This window comes from Ranitomeya imitator, chromosome 4 (genome assembly GCF_032444005.1).
Source record: "Ranitomeya imitator isolate aRanImi1 chromosome 4, aRanImi1.pri, whole genome shotgun sequence".
Taxonomy (NCBI): domain Eukaryota; kingdom Metazoa; phylum Chordata; class Amphibia; order Anura; family Dendrobatidae; genus Ranitomeya; species Ranitomeya imitator.
In genome coordinates, this window is record NC_091285.1 from 676,599,802 (window position 1) to 676,617,646 (window position 17,845).

The 17,845-nt window shown below is 40.0% G+C and overlaps 1 protein-coding gene across 1 annotated transcript in view; it reads left to right on the top strand.

Annotated features, from left to right (window-relative positions):
• Positions 1-17,845, top strand: part of LOC138674352 (mucin-17-like) — a 122,535-nt gene that overhangs the window by 26,880 nt on the left and 77,810 nt on the right. The window contains exons 3-7 of the mRNA XM_069762207.1: positions 7,050-7,171; positions 7,264-7,322; positions 10,481-10,568; positions 10,647-10,705; positions 14,004-14,146. Coding sequence (XP_069618308.1) covers positions 10,494-10,568; positions 10,647-10,705; positions 14,004-14,146 — 277 coding nt within the window. The 5' untranslated portion in view covers positions 7,050-7,171; positions 7,264-7,322; positions 10,481-10,493. The remainder of the gene's footprint in view (positions 1-7,049; positions 7,172-7,263; positions 7,323-10,480; positions 10,569-10,646; positions 10,706-14,003; positions 14,147-17,845) is intronic.

Below are 17,845 nucleotides of genomic sequence, written 5' to 3' on the forward strand. Positions count from 1 at the left end.
TCAATTCCTCTGCGCTCCTCTCTGACTGCTTTCACTTATCTTGCAATCAGCGTTATTGGCGTGGTATTTAAACACTTCTTCTGTCATTAGTCGTGCCCGGCCGGCTGCGACCAATCAGCGAAAGGCACAGTCCGGCTGCTAATTGGTGCCAGATTTGAAACACTCTTCACTGATCGGCCAGCCGGGCTCGACCAATCAGCGATATTAAAGCGGAATTTAACCCCCACTCACAGCGCGATGTACATACATACATACATATTCTAGAATACCTGATGCGTTAGAATCGGGTCACCATCTAGTATATACATATATATATATTTATATATATATATATATATACAGTATATATATATATATATATATATATATATATATATATATATATATAGCTTCTCATTTAAAGATGTTTCCTGTACTTTCATGACTATGAAAATTGTACATTCACACTGAAGGCATCAAAACTATGAATTAACACATGTGGAATTATATACTTAACAAAAAAGTGTGAAACAACTGAAATTATGTCTTATATTCTAGGTTCTTCCAAGTAGCCACCTTTTGCTTTGATGACTGCTTTGCACACTCTTGGCATTCTCTTGATGAGCTTCAAGAGGTAGTCACCGGGAATGGTCTTCCAACAATCTTGAAGGAGTTCCCAGAGATGCTTAGCCCTTGTTGGCCCTTTTGCCTTCACTCTGTGGTCCAGCTCACCCCAAACCATCTCGATTGGGTTCAGGTCTGGTGACTGTGGAGGCCAGGTCATCTGGCGTAGCACCCCATCACTCTCCTTCTTGATCAAATAGCCCTTACACAGCCTGGAGGTGTATTTGGGGTCATTGTCCTGTTGAAAAATAAATGATGGTCCAACTAAACGCAAACTGCCTGATGTCGGTAAGGGGTTAATATTGAGGACATCAACAGATTTTTTGAAACTGTAAATGGAACCCCGCTAAATGATGAACATATCCTCAATGTATATAAGCCATAAGATGATGCACTCACTTCCGCTGGTAGTTCCTTCACCAAAGACCTCTGTTTCCTCCCACCAGCCCAGGATCAAATTAGCGTATGAGGGGACACAAGGGCTCCCCATTGCTGTGACCCTGAGCTGGTGGAAGCACTTAGAGTCATACATAAAGACAGTTTTGGTTAGAAAAAGAATTTAATCCTTTCAAAGATCAAATCATCCAAAGTCCAAAACTGATATCCCCTACTACTCAGGAAATATTAAACAGCTTCCAAACCCTTGGTGTGTGGAATAGAGGAGTACAGTACCTCAACACTAAGACATGCCATGATCATATCTTGTTCAAAAACCAACCCCTCAATCTTGGTGAGGAGATCGGTTGTATCATGGGTATATGAATTAAGGGCGAGAACCGTGTCTCCGCTGGGTCTAAACGAACAGCTGACATTTGGCTATTTTCTTTAGGTGTAGGGTTAATTATGGAGGGAAAGATGAGGAGGAGTGAGGGCACCAATGAACAGAAAAAAGGGGTGCCAAACTCACCTACTAGGTAGGGTCACTAATTGTGTCTAGTTTGGGACAGTTTAGTCTTTCCTATCTTCTTATGCCCTCTGCGTGGCACAGATGTGGCTTTCTGTGGGCTACTAATTAGCATGATTATTTACTTCTTACACTATTATTAAAAACTCTTAGTGATTATTCTCCTCTCCGTCATTTCACTCAGTTGACTGGTGTTTTTTTGTTTGTCTCCCCTGTGGGAACTATCAGAAATTCTTTTAAGGGGGTTCCATTTAGTCTCCCCACACTTTTAACACCAAGTAGTTTTGTATTCACCAATACATTTGTATGATTGGAGATGGAGAAATTAGCTTGGTTGTTTTGTGATACACTTTGTTAAATTTTGTCCCAGACAACAGTTATTCTAGTCAATTAATTAATTTACCTTTTGTCTATTGGGATATATTGGAATATGGAGCTGAGGTCCCTAGTTTAGATTTCCCTTCCACTAGGCTAATATATGTACTGTCATCTTAGGCTCTAGAAAAATGGAATGTTTGCGCAGCACAATGGCATATGCACTTGCTGTCCAATAAGTGGAAGTTACATGCACGTCACCACTTTAGTCAACAGGTTGGCATAGATACCTGGAGAGCGCTTAATCACATGCCTAATTGTATGTAAGTCATGCGTATGGCATCCATGGTGCCAGATATACAACACTTGCGTTCCACGGAGAGGAGATGATGTAAAGGACACACCTCCCAGAATCTTTTTTCTGCCGCTTGCCTCTTCGGTGCCAGAGTTAACTTTTGCCATCCACATGGAGGAAGTGTAGTAAACGACATACCCCTGTCAAATGACAGAGGCGCTCACTACTATTTTGTTTTTGCACACGCGGGCTAACAAGTGGAAGTGATATACATGGCATCTGGAACCAGGCCATTTTGTCATTTAAATACCACCAAAACCACTCCTCTATAAAAACGATCCTCTCCACAACTCAACAACTATAACCAATAGAGATGGTGAAGTAAACACGATCAGAAATTGATAGAAATAACAAATCATTTATTAATATCCTAGAAAATTACATTACACAGTGACAGTGCACATATATATATATATATATATTTGTATACTAAAGATAAAATATAAATAGTTACAACAGAGATAAAATACCAAGGACTCTGCTGCCCATAGACTATATAATCTCACAACAGAGACATACAAAACTGGGGCCGCCCAACACCACCTGTGCTAGTGGAGTATAATACCCAAAATATTAAAGATGATGATCATGCTGCGGTAAACTATCTCCCCGTACAATAATGGAGGTGGGCCATATGCAAACCATACCAGTGTAATGACAGTGTCACATCACCAATAGACCAATACCTATCTATCGTATAAGAGGTAGTAATGCTAAACATAGGTCAAGTCCCATCTATCATATAACAATTGATGTGTGCCCATTACCTGCAGCCATAGCATAGGTGGATCAGCGGTGCCCAGATGACCCCGATGCGCGTTTCGCTGTACCTGCAGCTTCGTCAGGAGAGGTCATTTAAAAAGGAGCCCGCACAATTAGGTCACGCACAGGAGCTGAGGGTACGGCCCTCCTCTCTAGACTACTGGATCACCTGATGAGTCCCAGTGTGGGATAAAACGCGTTGGGTGGTGGTCTCCTGGTCTGTTAGGATACCCTATACCTTGAGAACGGACGCCTAATGGAGTTTTGAATCAGCTCTGCGTCCTGATGGGCAGTAATAAGGGTTGAATACCTTACAACACGGACTAAGACTGGAACCTGGGCAAGATAGCTCCATATTTTGATGGACATGACTCTGTTAAATGCATGCATGCAAAATAGATATAGCATACTCACCTTTGGTTTCTTTCTAGCTGCACATTTATAACACTTGATTGTGTATCATCAGCCTTCATTTTAGTTCTCCCACTGTGGTTGTCGATGACAACACAGGAGCAGTATCTGGTGGATTTTTGGTTGATGTAATAGACAAACTTACCAATTTTTTCTTAGGGAGTATATATATATATATATATATATATATCAGGGTTCAAATATCCACTTTGGCCCACTGGTGGTTAGCACAGCAGCTGTTTTGTTTGGATCATATCATCTACCTACTGATTTGTTATCCAATCATTTCCACACAGTCATAATTATTACAGCTTATGGTTTTGCAAATTGTCTATTCCGAGAGAAAGAGGACTAGAACTCTAGTGCCACCTGTCACGATTCACACCATGACTGTCACCCCTATGTCACGGATCGGGGTTACTTTAGGCGAACAGACGGCTATCACATGTGCAGGGGGCTTATCTTAGTTATCCCTCCACTGCTACACTGTGATGAAAACACACAAGGCTATTGACCTCTTAGTTTAGAGCAGGGCCTTATTTTAGTTATCCCCCTGCTCTGCAATATAACACGAACTGTAGTGATTTATGTATATCCCGCTTTACAGTTCTGCCTGAACTTGCAGCTCTCTGCCGCCCCCCTGACCCTCAGGTCAGATTAGGTACTGCACCTAAGGTAATTAGTCACCAGAAAGGCTGCCTGCTATGTACTGGCTATTGGGCACGCTGCAGCGAGGCGATATAACTACTCTCACTCAGGCAGGAACAATAATTATCAACGCCGCCGTCACTACAATGACTCCCAAATACCCAGAACAAGGTATGTTGCCACCAGCTTCGATTAAACATGTCCGAAGCTAACCCAAAACACTAGCGTAATTCCCTTCAGAAGACTTAGGGTACATTTTAGAACAGGAGAACGAAACTAGTAATTTAGATATTTTACTCCGAAAGATAAGGCAGTGTTTATAAAAAAATATTACAAGGATGTTACAAAAGAGACAATTGAATATATGTACAAGGTAATTATAACATAACAGGATTAAATGAGAAAAGGTAAAACTCACATGTTCTCAGATCATTGCAGGCAAACCATGCTGGCAGGTAGCGCCCAGATGTCCCAGTGCATAGTACAGCTCCTCAGGCAAAAAACTCAGACTAAGACTGAATGCTGGGTGAAGTGCAGAAACTTAAAAACTGCAACCTCGTGACATCACTAAAGGGCTGGTTAATGATATTCACCAAGGTCAAAGATATTTACCTTCCAAGACTCTGTAGACAAAAGAAATCCTGACTGAGAAGGGAGGGACAACAGGTGGCTTTGCAGGATTGGTCACCTGCAGTTTAAAGCCACACCCTGCTCACACACTAGCTTCAAGTTACCCAGTGTCTGCCATAGGGCTGGTTTGTTGTATTCAGGGGGGAGGGGGGGGAAGAGAGGGGGTTTACAGCTGCCATGTACTTTCAGGACCATGGTCAGATGTGCAAAAATCCATCAGCTATGGTTTTTGCATTACCGTGACACCACCTATTGGAAGTAGCAATCCTAATAGTCAATGTTGACCCTTTAACGAGCCTTGTCACATGACTTAGGATAATAGCCAAACCAGAATCTCAATTTGCAGACACTGTGTTTCGGGGTACTGCCCCTCATCAGTGCAAAGTGGAGATCTGGTTTGGCTGATTGAGAGGCGTCTGACCGGAATCCAAGAAGTGTGGTTTCTCCTTGCGGAGATTGACATGATAAGCATGTCGAGGTGAGGAGACTTAAAGCCGCAATGCTCCTCTGGGAAATATGCAAATTGTCTCTTCAGAGAGGAAGAGGACTAGAACTCTTATCATGTCACTCTCCGCAAGGAGAAACCATACTTCTTGGATCCAGCTTATGGTTTTAAAAGGCAACCTAGGGGGTATTTTTATGACTCCTTTGAAGGCCCTTTGGCTGTAGTGTTAATACTTAGTAACTAACTCTATTTTTAACTACCTAGTATTGTCTTGGGTTGTTATATGTAGTGTGACCGATTACTTTTAATTCTTATGCACATATTAAAAGTTATACACAAAGGTTTCCAAAAGGATGTTACAGCAATAAATACAATATCAAAACTCTATCGATATGTTCCACACCTGGGGTCCCAACCCAATATATGAAATTAATGAGAGGGACAAAAGAGTATATTAAACCATATAAAACATTCTTTTATTAGTATAAATAAAATTAAAATCGTTTTAACAAAGTAGCACTACCAAAAATGCAGAACAAACTATGGAGCAATAAAATGAAGGTATAGCCAAAAGAAAATGCCAGGTAATTGCACACAAAATAGAGATAAATACCTGTGCTGCATATTGTTAACGCATAGCATGATAAGTTGATTAAGGGTTAATGCTTCTGCAAATAAAAAGCAATAGCAGCAGGAAAGACACAGATGCATCAGTGCAGTGAAATTTATAAGGTGTATTTAACAATTCAAGGTCTCCATAGCCGCATGTGGCATGCTCAATTGAGATGGAGAGTAAGGATATATATACATAAGAAAGTTTTAAAGTGCCTGCTGTGTCAAAAGAAAAAGTGCTGTGCAGTACAAAGGCAAATACCTACATTTTTAGATAAGTGTGGACCCCGACCTGTCGCCCCTACGCGCGTTTCGGCGTGTCTTCCTCAGGAATGTTGTTGTTATACGTAGTGTGTCCGATTGCTTTTCATTCTTATGCACATATTAAAAGTTATGTCTCGGACTCACAAAGGAACACTAGTTTTAGAAAAGAACAACATGTACAATAAACACAAACTAAGGGAGAGACAAACTGGATCTCTGCCTGTAAGAGCTCACAATGTACAAGGATGGGGGACAGAGATAACAGGTGAGGGGAGAAGGGGATCACGTGAGAAGAGATATCAGAAGATAAGGTCAGAGATGGACTTTAGATCACGCGTGAGGATCTAATGAGAGATTATACCAGAGATGTAAGGAGGGGATGGTTTATAGACAGGTACCTAAGTCAATATTAATATTTTCAACTGGATTATTTAGGCAAAGGGTAGACAACGAATGTATTGGCAGAAGGGAAAAAGGTTTATAGGGTTTGAATGACCAGGCACCAGAATTTACGACCATTTGGAAGGTGTAAGAGTGGTAAATAATGGACCACAGGGAAGCAGTATTCACAGTAGTCTACAGGAAGTTGATGGAAGAAACCACTAACAAAGGAAGGAGCAGATTTGAGATACATTTGTCAAGTGTGTTGAAGGTGGTGGTAAAGGTTGGATGTGTGACTTGTCAGAATATTATGTTTCCCCGAGGCTATGAATTTATGAGACAAGAGAGAGGGTAGAACCACAAACTGTCATTCGGGGGTCGTGTGGAAGGCTCACCCTAGTATCCGTCCACCGTAAATTCCCATTTTGTTTCTAAATTTTCTCAAAAGCATTTGAAGCCTCAGGCTACACTACTCGCCCCACGTCATAGGAAGAATATACGAAAAACAATTAGAAATAAATTAGTTTTTATTATCCAGCACTAACATAGGTTGGATGCAAGAATCAGCCCCAGCATCATATTACAGGTAATGGACAGAGTAATAAAGCACAATATGCACAGTCCTACATGAAAACACAGTTATAACCCCAACCTTTCTGCATCTGACAACTCATCTACATCGGTTTTCCTTTAATAATTATTATTATTGCATCTTGTAGGGGAAACAGTTGAAGCAAGTGTGAATGTGACGCTGACATTTCCAAATAAGATTTTTAATGAAAATTTAGGTAACAAAGAAACTACTGAATATAAAGCATTTGAGAGTGATTTTAAAAAAGAGGTAAGGAATCATAAAACATGAGCCAAGAATCCATTAATTTTATTTATTTTTTATAAACATCAATGTTTCCCATATTTTTGTTCTTGATGCAGGTGGCTGCTGTCTATGCTGATGTTCCAGGATACATCGGTGTGGAAATCACTAAAGTGAGGTACGTCAATCGACGTTGTGTTTTACTGTAACGTGTTGTTAGTTACAACCTCTAATCCTTTTTAAAGATCCCGTGTGCCCGTAATCTCAATTCTCCAAGCATCCCTTTCTTGATCAGTCTCTACCCCAAGTTTACTCTTCTAACTTTCATCTTTGAAAGTGTGGTCTAGAGGGTAACGTTTCTACTTGCAGAGAGTGAAAAGCCAGGCCTGGCATATCAGAGTGAGGAGGCTTATACTCCATGCCTGCTCCTCCTAGAAATTGAATTTGCAAATTACCTCTTGGATGCCAGTTGGATGCTACTGGTAGAGCATCCAACAAGAAAGATGGAAAATAAACTGCTCACTGCGGGTCTGGGGTATGATGCGGAGTCCACCGTACTGACAAGCAGTGGACTCCGCGTCATACCCCGGACCCACAGTGAGCAGTTTATTTTCCATCCTTCTTGTTGGATGCTCTACCAGTAGTAAGAAGCATAATGGATCAGGATTTAATCTGATCACCACTACTGTTTTTTCCAAGTCTATAAGTACGTTACAGAAGAAGGTCGCCTTAGACCGTAACGTTTATTGGTACTACACAATAAATACTGAGCTTCCTATACTTAAGTTGAGTGCCAGGTTCTCTTTATATTGATGTGACATGGTGTGGGAACCTACCTGTGCACCCTTCCAGTAGTGCTCATGTTTTATTTATCTTTTTGGATGAGTCATCGCTGCACTCTTAGGGTAATTTTGGTCTACTGGCCAGTACTGGAAAAGTTCACCACTGACCCATATTTTCACCATTTGTTGGTAATGACTCACACTGTGGTTCACTGGAGTCCCAAAGCTTGAGAATTGGCTTTATAACTTTTCCCTGATTGATAGATCTCAATTACTTTGTTTCTCATTTGTTCCAGAATATCTTTGGATCACAGCATAATGTCTAGCTTTTCAGAACCTTTTGGTCTACTTCACTTTGTCAGGCAGGTCCTATTTAAGTGATATCTTGATTGAGAACTGGTGTGGCAGTAATCAGGCCTGCGTGTGGCTTGAGAATTTGAACTCAGCTTCCCAAAGATGTGATAAACCACAGTTAATTTATGTTTTAAGGGTGGTGGGCAATCGGTTTTTCACACAGGGCCCTGTAGGTTTGGATTTCCTTTTCTCATAATAATATAGACCTTCATTTTATAAACTGCATGTTATGTTTACTTGTGTTATGTTTGTCTAATAATTACCTTTTTTTTTATTATCTGAAACATTTAAGTGTGTGACAAACATGCAAAGGAATAGGAAATCAGGAACAGGGGAAATGCTTTTTCACACAGCACTATGGTTAAAATGACAAAGACGTTAGTGGAGGATAGGTAGCGGTAAATAGTAAAGTGAAAGGAACGTTCTCACCCACTCTGATGGGCAGCGCAGCTATGTCCAAATGTTGAATAACCTAGGTGAATGCAGGTCCCTTGGACCGGATCTCCAGATGTGCTAAATCTCAAAGATTCTTAACGGGCACGGTACTGAAGAGTGTGGCTCCTCATCCCATTTGTGCAATCAATCATTGCCTATATGCGGTTTAAGAGATAAATGCTGCCATATTAGAAGGGAGATAACCCAATTTATATTTACCGGGCAGGATTGTCGCCAGTTTCCCACAGCCCGTGGCGAGTGACGTCACTTCTGGATCACGAGCCACGCATCCGAAGTTTGACATGCGTTTTTGGGACCTGAAACACACAACATGATTGGTGACACACACACGTCACATCTGGAACATGTGCTAGGTACAACTGATTTGTTACCTAATCCAACATCACCTAAGTAACCCGGAGGACAAAGGGGATATAGATTACATCTCCGACTTCCTCCAGACAACAGGGAACCCATGTATAAGATTCTAACATTGTCACTAAATACAGTACGTCCTACTGTCTTTCAAGAACCCATAAAGAAATGTCATAACTGAAAGAGAGCTAGCTACATGTAGACAATTATAATCCTCAAATATGGATCAATAAGTCTATAACAAGAGTGACGTACAGGACTAATCAATTAAAATTTATACCAGGGAGCACACATAAAGTATAAGATCAGATACTCAAAAAATAAACCCCTCTTCAAAAAACTCCAAGAGGTCCTAAGAAAGGGCAAAAAAAGGGGAAGGAGATACCAAGAGTGACAATAGGACCCCATGATAGAGTGGGCAGAGACCCGAAAAGCTCATGAAACTTGAACCAAAGTTGATTAGCGGTGCATTAATTCTATCATCTTCAGTGACCAAAATGGCTGGGAGACTTTAGCTTGATCTTGAGCCATGGCGACTTGATGGATGAATGCTCTTTAGGAAGGTTGATCTTGTGCACGCAAAGATAGGTCCACAAGGGTCTTCTGCACCTTTATAGTGATAGTATCAAGCCATTGGATTGCTAGTCTTCCTCTTTGCTTTGTTCTTTCCATTCTTCTTACCATGACGTTGTTCTCTATTAATTGTTCTATTCGAATGAACTATGCAATGTAGGCAAGTTGAGCCTTTTAGACTGTCATTTGTAAAATTTGTCCATGCATTATAGACTAAAAGTTTTGGGACTAATAATTTCTGCCCAATAGAATTACCAAGTCACTAGTCTTTTTCATTTATACGTAAAAAGATATGTAGCTACAGAGTGTGCAGAGATAGCAGTTTCACTTAAACCCTATTGTCTGAGTAGGCATGTTGCAGTAGGGTAATCCTATTACAAATTTTTCACTGGGGTTCAGGATCTCCATGTTACACTCTTGCAAGTACAACATATTCACTACACACCAGAGAAACTTTGGCTCCACGTCTCTTAAAGGGGTTGTCCACTCAAACTGAGTGTTTGCCCTGCGCACGTGTCGTTTCAGTGGAGTCATCACTCGTATTCCTGGGGCTCACAGGAGAATGTTATGACATGGGAGCCCTGGGCCTAATCGGTGCTCACATGTCATACCAATCTCAGGGACACGTCTGCAATAGCGCCGGCACGGGAGGTGAGTATTAATGTTTTTGTTTTAATGGGGACAAACATGAAAAATGAGAGATTTCCTAATACTTGACAACTCCTTCAATGAGATAACATCAAGCATATTTGTAAACTTCAGGAAAATCTCTTCCATGTTTAGTCATTGCACTAAGTAAATCTCCTGTGTTTTTTAGCCCAGCCGTGGACATGTTGGATCAAAATGACATTTTTGAGTTTCAAACTGCAGATTATGATGATGTTGGGAAAAAAATTAAAGATGAGGTAAAAGATCACAAAATATGAGCTGCAGAATTGATAAAAGGTTACATTTTTTACATGTATGTTTTGTCCTCTCTACAGGTAAATGCTTTCAATGTTAAAGTTTCCTGGTACCAAGATGAACAAATCCTTGAAGCAGGGTACATCATTCAGCATTTCTTTTTACTATTAAATCCTCAAATTCTTCTTGCTGATCATGTATACTCATGTAACTGTCAGGATCCTCTTGTTTTACTGGCAAGCGTGAGAAGTCATGTGACTGCAAGTATCTGATTTGCATACTTCTGACCACGTTCCAACTAGACGTGCCTGGCCTACAATCATAGAATGTTGGAGTTGAAAGAGACCTCCAGTGTCATCGTGTCCAATTCCCTGCTTATTGCAGGATTCACTAAACCATCTCAGACAGATATCTGTTCAACCTCTGTTTGATGACATCCATTGAAGAAGAACTCACCACCTGTCGCAGCAACCTGTTCCACTCATTGATCACTCACTGTCAAAAAGTTTTTTCTAATGTCTGATCTGTATCTTCTCCATTTCAGTTTCATTCCATTGCTTCTTGTGTTTCAATGTACAAATGAGAATAAGGATGATCCCTTTACATTGTGACATCACTTCAGATATTTGTAGACAACTATTAAGTCTCTTCTTAGCCTTCTTTTTTGCAAGCTAAAAAGATCCTTTAATTGTTCCTCGTCGGACATAGTTTTTAGTCCGCTCACCATCCTGGTAGCTCTTCTCCAATTTTGCTCCAGCTTTTTAATGTCTTATTTAAAATGTGGTACCCAGACCTGGACACAGTATTCCAGATGAGGCCTAACCAAGGAGAACTAGAGGGGGATAATTACTTCACGTGATCTAGATTCTATGCTTCTCTTAATACATCCTGAACTGCATTTGCCTTTTTTGATGACGAAACAAACTATTGACTCATTTGCAGTCTGTGATCTATTAGTATACCCAAGTCTTTATCACATGTGCCGTTGCTAAGTTCTATACCTCCCATTCTGTAGATGTAATTTTCATTTTCCTTGCCCAGTTATAGAATCATGCATTTTTCCCTGTTAAATAACATTCTATTAATTGCTGCTAAGTGTTCAAGCTCATCTAGATCCTTCTGAATCCTTTATCTGTCTTCTCTAGTGTTAGCTATCCCTCTTAGCTTTGCATCATCTGCAAATTTGATTAGTTTACCTTCAGTTTCCTTATCTACATCAATTACAAAAATGTTTAATCACACTGGGGCCAAGGAAGAGCCTTGTGGTACCCCAATTGAAACTCTCTTCCAAATGGATGTGCAACCATTTATTACCACCCTTTGAGTATGATTACTGAGCCAGTTATGCATTAATCTAAACATAGCCTTATCAATCCCATATTTGGTAATGTGTTTCAATAAGGATAGTATGAGATACTTTATGAAATGCTTTGCTGAAGTCGAGATATACTCTATCTACCACATTTCCCTGATCCACCCAGTCAGTGATTCCATCATAGAAGGAAATTAGATTAGATTAGTCTGGCATGACTTGTTTTCTACAAATCCATTCTGGCTGTGGTTAATTACTGTACTCTTATCTAAGTACTTACATACATGCTGTTTAATAATTTCTTCAATTATCTTTCCAGGTATTGAAGTAAAGCTCACTGGCCTGTAATTTCCTGGTTCCATCTTCTTTCCTTTTTTGAGGATAGTGACAACAATTGCCCTTCTCTAGTCTTCTGAGACATCTCCTGTTCTCCAGAAATTTTCCCAGATTCTGGCTAGTGGTTCTGCAATTTACTCTGCTAACTCTTTCAGTACTCAAGGATGTAATGTAATGCACAAGTGAATTGAGCAAGACCATGAACATCTAGTCAAAATGTGTCCAGAGGCATACAAATTACATACTTGCAACAGCTCGCTCTTGACAATGAAACTAGAGAATCTTGACATTTGTCATCACTAATTAAAGTAAATAGGTGTTCAATTTTTTGTCCAAACTTCCTTACTGACACATACATTTTGGCATCCTTGTCAACTTTAAAAAAATGTTTCCCCCAGTTGTCATGAATCACAGGGGGAATATTTTAATCATCTCACCGCTTCCACCAATATGTCATGAATCACAGGGGGAATATTTTTGATTATCCCACTGCTGCCACCAATATGTCATGAATCGGGGTTATTTGGTTGGCCCCAATTCTTTTCTGAAGGGGATTTATCTATATCCCACTTCCCAGTTCTGATTTGGAACTTGCAGCTCTCTGGCGCTCCCATTACCCTCAGGTCAGACAGGGTAATGCACCTAGGATAATTAGTCACCAGATAGGCTGTCTTACTATGTACTGGTTAATGGGCACACTGCAGCGAGGGCGATATAACGACTCCCACTCAGGCAGGTACAATAATTATCAATGCCGTCCGTTGCTACCAGTTTTCCCAATGGCTCAGGACATTTCCGACTGCCACCAGCTTCTATTCCTGACTTAATAATGGGTCAGGAACCAACCCAATTAGGAGCGTAATTTACTTCAGTGAATGTGACAGTACGTTATAGAGCAAGGAGAAGCAAAGCTAGTAATTTTATGTTTTACTCCAAAAGGTAGGCAGTGTTTACAAAAGTATAACAAGATATTATAAAAGGAGACAAGCATCGTATATACAGACAATTACAAAAATAAAGGGGAAAGAAGATGACAATAGACTTACAGTTCTTTCATATCATTTCATAGCAGACCGTGAAGTGCGGGGGAGGGGCAATACATCAAGATGCATTACAGAGCGTCTCTCAGCTAGTCTCCTGGACAAAAGCTAGTGAAAAATGTAGTCTCACTATCTTATGCCTGTGCCAAAAGCCAAGGTGGTGAACTCACTTGGAGGCTGAATACTCCCATTTTTCAAACTTATGAAAAGAAATCTCTAACCATAACTTGGCGCATGAACCTCGTAGAAGAAATACAAAGATATGATTATGATCAGCATGACATGGGGGTTCATTTAAATATAAACACGATTATGAGCCCCTATTAAGCAGTAATCCATTTCTCTGTTTCTGCTAGGCGCTGCGCTTAGAAAATGCATGGGTGTGTAGCCCTATTGTTGCACATTCCAATATATAACTTTCATACCTCTGACACCACCTGAGGTTGAATTATTCATCATGACTAATTCTCACACAACTCAGAAGACGCATGGCTGCAAACAAAAGCATTCCTGAGGGAGGGGGAAAGGAGTATAGGATTACACAGAGGTGGCGGGCAGTGTGAGGAGGGGAGTCAGAAAGCCCACAGCTTATGTCTGCCATAGGGATTTGCTTTTGTGTCAGCAGATGCAGTGGAAAGTTACAGAAGTGCAATTGGGACAACAAGACATTTTTCCTATTTCCTGACACCAATGATTAATCCTTGCTCTGTGCAAATCATCCATTGTTCTGTTTTTTTTTTTTATTTTAGATCAGGCGGCATCATTGTTTATCATGTGGTCCTTCTGGACATAGAAAATACACTTGACTCAAATCTAAGTATGAATTATGATAGGATATTGAAAGATGTAAGAACATTGCTTGACCTCAAGGCAGGAAATTGCGATATGGAAGGTAAGTCTTTACTTCATGCATTATGGATTACTTGAAATGCATATTAAATTTGTTATTCCTCAAGAGGAGTGTCTTATTCATAACTTACAAGTTTATCATTAACTATATCATTGCTAGTCACCCTCCTCATTTATTCTGTTCCGAAATCCACAGAATATGATTGCCAATGCCAAAGAGTTGGATGTTCTCAAAATAAGAGACTGTGTGCACAGTCCATAAGCAATTTGTGTTTTTGATCATTTTATTATTGAACAACTTCACTGCTGTAATAGTCAACCCAAAAAGTTAAGAAACCTGAAACCTGAATGTGTAAGAAAGTAGAAGTGAGGTTTTGTGTTTTTTTAGAAAAATATCTTTGGGTGCAGAATTATTATGCAACCAAATGAAAAATTTAAATTTTTGCATCTCAATTGTTTCATTTCATCTGTTACAGTGAGAATAAGAAACAAATAACTCACAACTCAACAAATAACTGACATTAAAAAAAGTCAGTGACAATATAGCTACCCCTTTTCTCAGTACCAGTGGTTAGCCTACCATACATGGAGTCTGTCAATCTCTTAACTCCTTAGTGACAGAGCCAATTTGGTACTTAATGACCAAGCCAATTTTTACAATTCTAATCACTGACACTTTATGAAGTTATAGCTCTAGAATGCTTCAATGTATCCCATTGATTCAGAGACTGAATTTTAGGGACATATTGTACTTCATGTTAGTGGTAAAATTTCTTTGATATAACTTGCGTTTATTTATGAAAAAAATGGAAATTTGGCAAAAATTTCGACAATTTTGCACTTTTCAAACTTTACATTTTTGTTCCCTTAAATCAGAGAGTGGTGTCACACAAAATAGTTAATAAATAACATTTCACACATGTTAACTTTACTTCAGTACAATTTTGGAAACGTCATATTTTTTTGTTAGGACGGTATAAGGGATAAAAGTTGACCAGTGATTTCTCATTTCTACAACAACAACTTACAAAACCATTTTTTTAGGGACCACCTCACATTTGATGTGAGTTTGGGAGATCAATATGACAGAAGATACCCAAAAGTGACACCATTGTAAAAACTCACCCCGAAAGGAGTGCAAAACCACATTAAAGAAGTTTGTTTCTTCAGGTGCTTCACAAGAACTAGAACAATGCAGAAGGAAAAAAATAACATTTAACTTTTTTCGCAAAAAATTTAATTTGGAACCAATTTTTTTATTTTCACAAGGGTATCAGGAGAAAATGGACCATAAAATTGGTTGTGCAATTTCTCCTGAGTATGCCAATACCCCGTGTGTGGGGTAAAGCCAGTGTTTGGGCGCATAGCAGGGCTCAGAGAGGAGGGAGCACTGTTTGACTTTTTGAACGGAAAACTGGCTGGAGTCAATGGTGTCACCATGTCACATTTGGAGACCCTTTGATGTACCTAAACAGCGGAACTCTCCAATTATAATTCTAACTCTAATCCCAACACACCCCTAACCCTAATCCCAACCCTAACCATAACCCTAAACACAACCCTAAACCCAACACACCACTAACCCTCATCCCTATGCTAAATATAACCCTAACCACAAACCAACAAACCAAACCCTAACCCTAATCCCAACTCTAACCCTAGCCCAACCCTAATTTTAGCCCAACCTTAACCCTAGCCCCAACCTTAACCCTAGCCCCAACCCTAATTTTAGCTCAACTCTAATTGAGCCCAACTTTAACCATAGCTCCAACCCAAATTTTAGCTCAATCCTAACTTTAGCCCAACCCTATTCCTAGCCCCAGCCCTAATTTTAGCTCAACCCTAACTGTAGCCCAACTCTATCACTATTGGGAAAATGGAAATAAATACATTTTTTATTTTATTTTTTTTAACCTAACTAAGGGAGTGATAAAGGGGGTTTGATGTACTTTTTTTATTTTGATCACTGTGATAGGGTGCGCAAAACCACATTCAATAAGTTTATTAACCCTTCAGGTGCTTCACAAGAACTAAAGTAATGTGGAAGGAAAAAATTTACATTTTACTTTTTCACCAAAAATTTTATGTCGAACCAATTTTACTTATTTCCACAAAGGTACCAGGAGAAAATGGACCACAATATTTGTTGTTCGCCCGTGTGTAACATGTGATATACCCTTTGACCTTAAAAGGTCCTACTGATTAGCGTTTAAGCACTTCCCTTGAGAAAGCGGTCGATTAGGACGCGAAACGCGCGTCGGGGGGCTTTTTTGCTACACATCCAGCCCAGGACCCATCTACCCTTGTCTGTGGTAAGTGTCTGCCGTCTCTCCCTGTAATTACGGATGCCCCGTTGTGGGGATGCACATACTGGGGGTCTTTACTCTTAGCGGCAGGCATTTTTTCCAATGCCTTCATACTTCATTGCACATGCACTTTACAATGTATTACCTTGTTAGGCAGTAATCGACTAGGGAATGTATTGGGTCCTGGTTACCTTAGTGTTATCCTTGCACACGTATCAGTTTATGTCTGTTCTTCTTATATATGTGTATTTTATTACTGGAACTATTCAATAAACTTTGTTATACCTTTTACATACCTAGTACAACTCTTATTTTTCTCCTGTCAAACAAAACCACATTCAATAAGTTTATTAACCCTTCAGGTGCTTCACAAGAACTAAAGTAATGTGGAAGGAAAATATTTACATTTTACTTTTTCACCAAAAATTTAATGTCGAACCAATTTTACTTATTTCCACAAAGGTACCAGGAGAAAATGGACCACAAAATTTGTTGTGCAATTTCTTATATGTACGCCAATACCCCGTATGTGGGGTAAAGCCATTATTTGGGCGCATGGCAGGGCTCAGAATGGAGGGAGCTCCGACTTTTTGAATGCAAAATTGGCTGGAATCAACGGTGGCACCATGTTGCATTTGGAGACCCCTGATGTACAGTTAGCCCAACACTAACTTTAATTGACAGCTGTGGGCTGCAACTCTAAGCTGTCAGCTTTATCATGGCTAAATAGCAAGAATAAAGGAGTCCCCACACCATTTTTTAAATTATTTAAATAAATAATTTAAAAAACAGTATGAGATCTCCCCATTTCTGACAACCAGCTAAAGCAGACAGCTGGGGTCTAGAAATCTCAGGCTGATAAAGGCAATGGATAATCGTCCCCCCAGCCTAAAAATAGCAGCCCACAGTCGCCCCCCAAAAAAGCTCATCTATTACATACGCTAATTCTGGCACTTTGCCCAGCACTTCCCACTTGCCCTGATGGAAAGTGAGGTAGTGGGGTTGATGTCAGCTGTGTTATGGCTGCTGACATCAAGCCCACATGTTAGTAATGAAGAGGCATCTAAAAGACATCTCTTTATTACTAACCTCAGTCATATTGTAAATAAAAACCAACTAGAATAAAGTCCTTTATTTGAAATAAAAATCCTCCTCCCCTCTAAAAAACTGAAAATAATAAACAACCATGATACTCATGATATTTCCCTTGGTGCTGCACTACTCTCTGGTATCAACTCGGCTTGTCTGACTTTCCTGCTGCCACCTGGTGGTAGCCTCGCTGCAGTTCTGCTGGTCTCCTCTGAGGATGTTTTCAGCCCTCTTTCCACTCTGCTGCCATCTAGTGGAGTTTGCATTTGCCTGCAGTGCTGCAGTGTGACAGATTGTACTCATTCGGGTGCAATGGGAGTAAAACAAGAGGCACGTTCCTTTAAAAG